General features: G+C 43.5%; 1 protein-coding gene across 1 annotated transcript; it reads right to left on the bottom strand.

The window, feature by feature from the left end:
- Positions 1 to 373: 373 nt before the first annotated feature.
- Positions 374 to 655, bottom strand: PPTG_21634 (hypothetical protein; the record flags this gene model as incomplete). Its single annotated transcript, XM_008899265.1, has 2 exons — positions 374 to 379; positions 479 to 655. 2 exons carry the CDS (start codon positions 653 to 655, stop codon positions 374 to 376), a joined length of 183 nt encoding a protein of 60 aa, XP_008897513.1.
- Between the last annotated feature and the right edge of the window lie 293 nt (positions 656 to 948).

The following is a 948-nucleotide window of genomic DNA, read 5'->3' as shown; positions in this document are numbered from 1 at the left end:
CGGTTATTATAACGTACAGACAGCAAATTTGGGAGTGCAGTCAGACGAGTTGAGTCAGTTGACAGCCATGCATCTGATCGCCGGGTATCCATCTCGTGACTAAGCTAAGCTCGATGGTTGACACCCCTCCTATTTGTCCATACATTTTTAATGGAAAGGTGCAACAAAGCGGACGGGTGGCATTTCTCACCTACGATTAGTCGGGAAAGGTAGAGCAAATCTACGGGGCACAAAAATCGATCGCGGTCACTGTGACCATCATGAATCATGAGTGTTACGAACAGATTCATGAATTAATATCCTGTTATACTTGATTTAGTACGATTCAAAGAGTCAACGAATAACAACGTTTCATCTCAATTGGAAAATCTATTTACTTCTATAATTAATGTAATATTAATCTCAGCTCGGAGCTATCAGTTTGATACTGACAATTTGTATCCACTGGTAAGTTATCAGCGGGGGGTATTATACTTACTGTACGACGTCCACTTGTCGGCGCTTCATCCGCGGTACGCTGAAACCGGATTTTAGGCCTGATTGAAGCTGTTTCCGCCAACTCGTAGACGCCCAGCGTCACATGCCACAGACAGTAAAGCTGCGAGCAGGGCTCCGTAGATTGCAATAACATTGCGTGGATAGTGGCAATAAACATTTTTTTTATTTTTAACTAAGCTGGCAGGCGATGTGAATCGCACTGTAATGCAAATATCGAAACCCTTCCGATGAATACCGCCGAACTCACACACTGGCACTCACCACACTAGAACACATATGGAAGGTTACAGCTAAAAGCATATCAACTGAGGACTGAGTGCGACTTTCTGTAACCTTGCGGTTGAATCAGCAAATTGCATAACAGCACCGTCACAGTGCACTCGGTGCGCAATGTTTTGCTTCTTTTTCCAGTAAGAAACTTGGTAAGTTCTCTGGATATTTATATCCAGT

This window comes from Phytophthora parasitica (assembly GCF_000247585.1).
Source record: "Phytophthora parasitica INRA-310 unplaced genomic scaffold supercont2.7, whole genome shotgun sequence".
Lineage (NCBI taxonomy): Eukaryota > Oomycota > Peronosporomycetes > Peronosporales > Peronosporaceae > Phytophthora > Phytophthora nicotianae.
The sequence above is the reverse complement of the archived record's forward strand: the minus strand, read 5'-3'. Positions and strand labels throughout refer to the sequence as shown.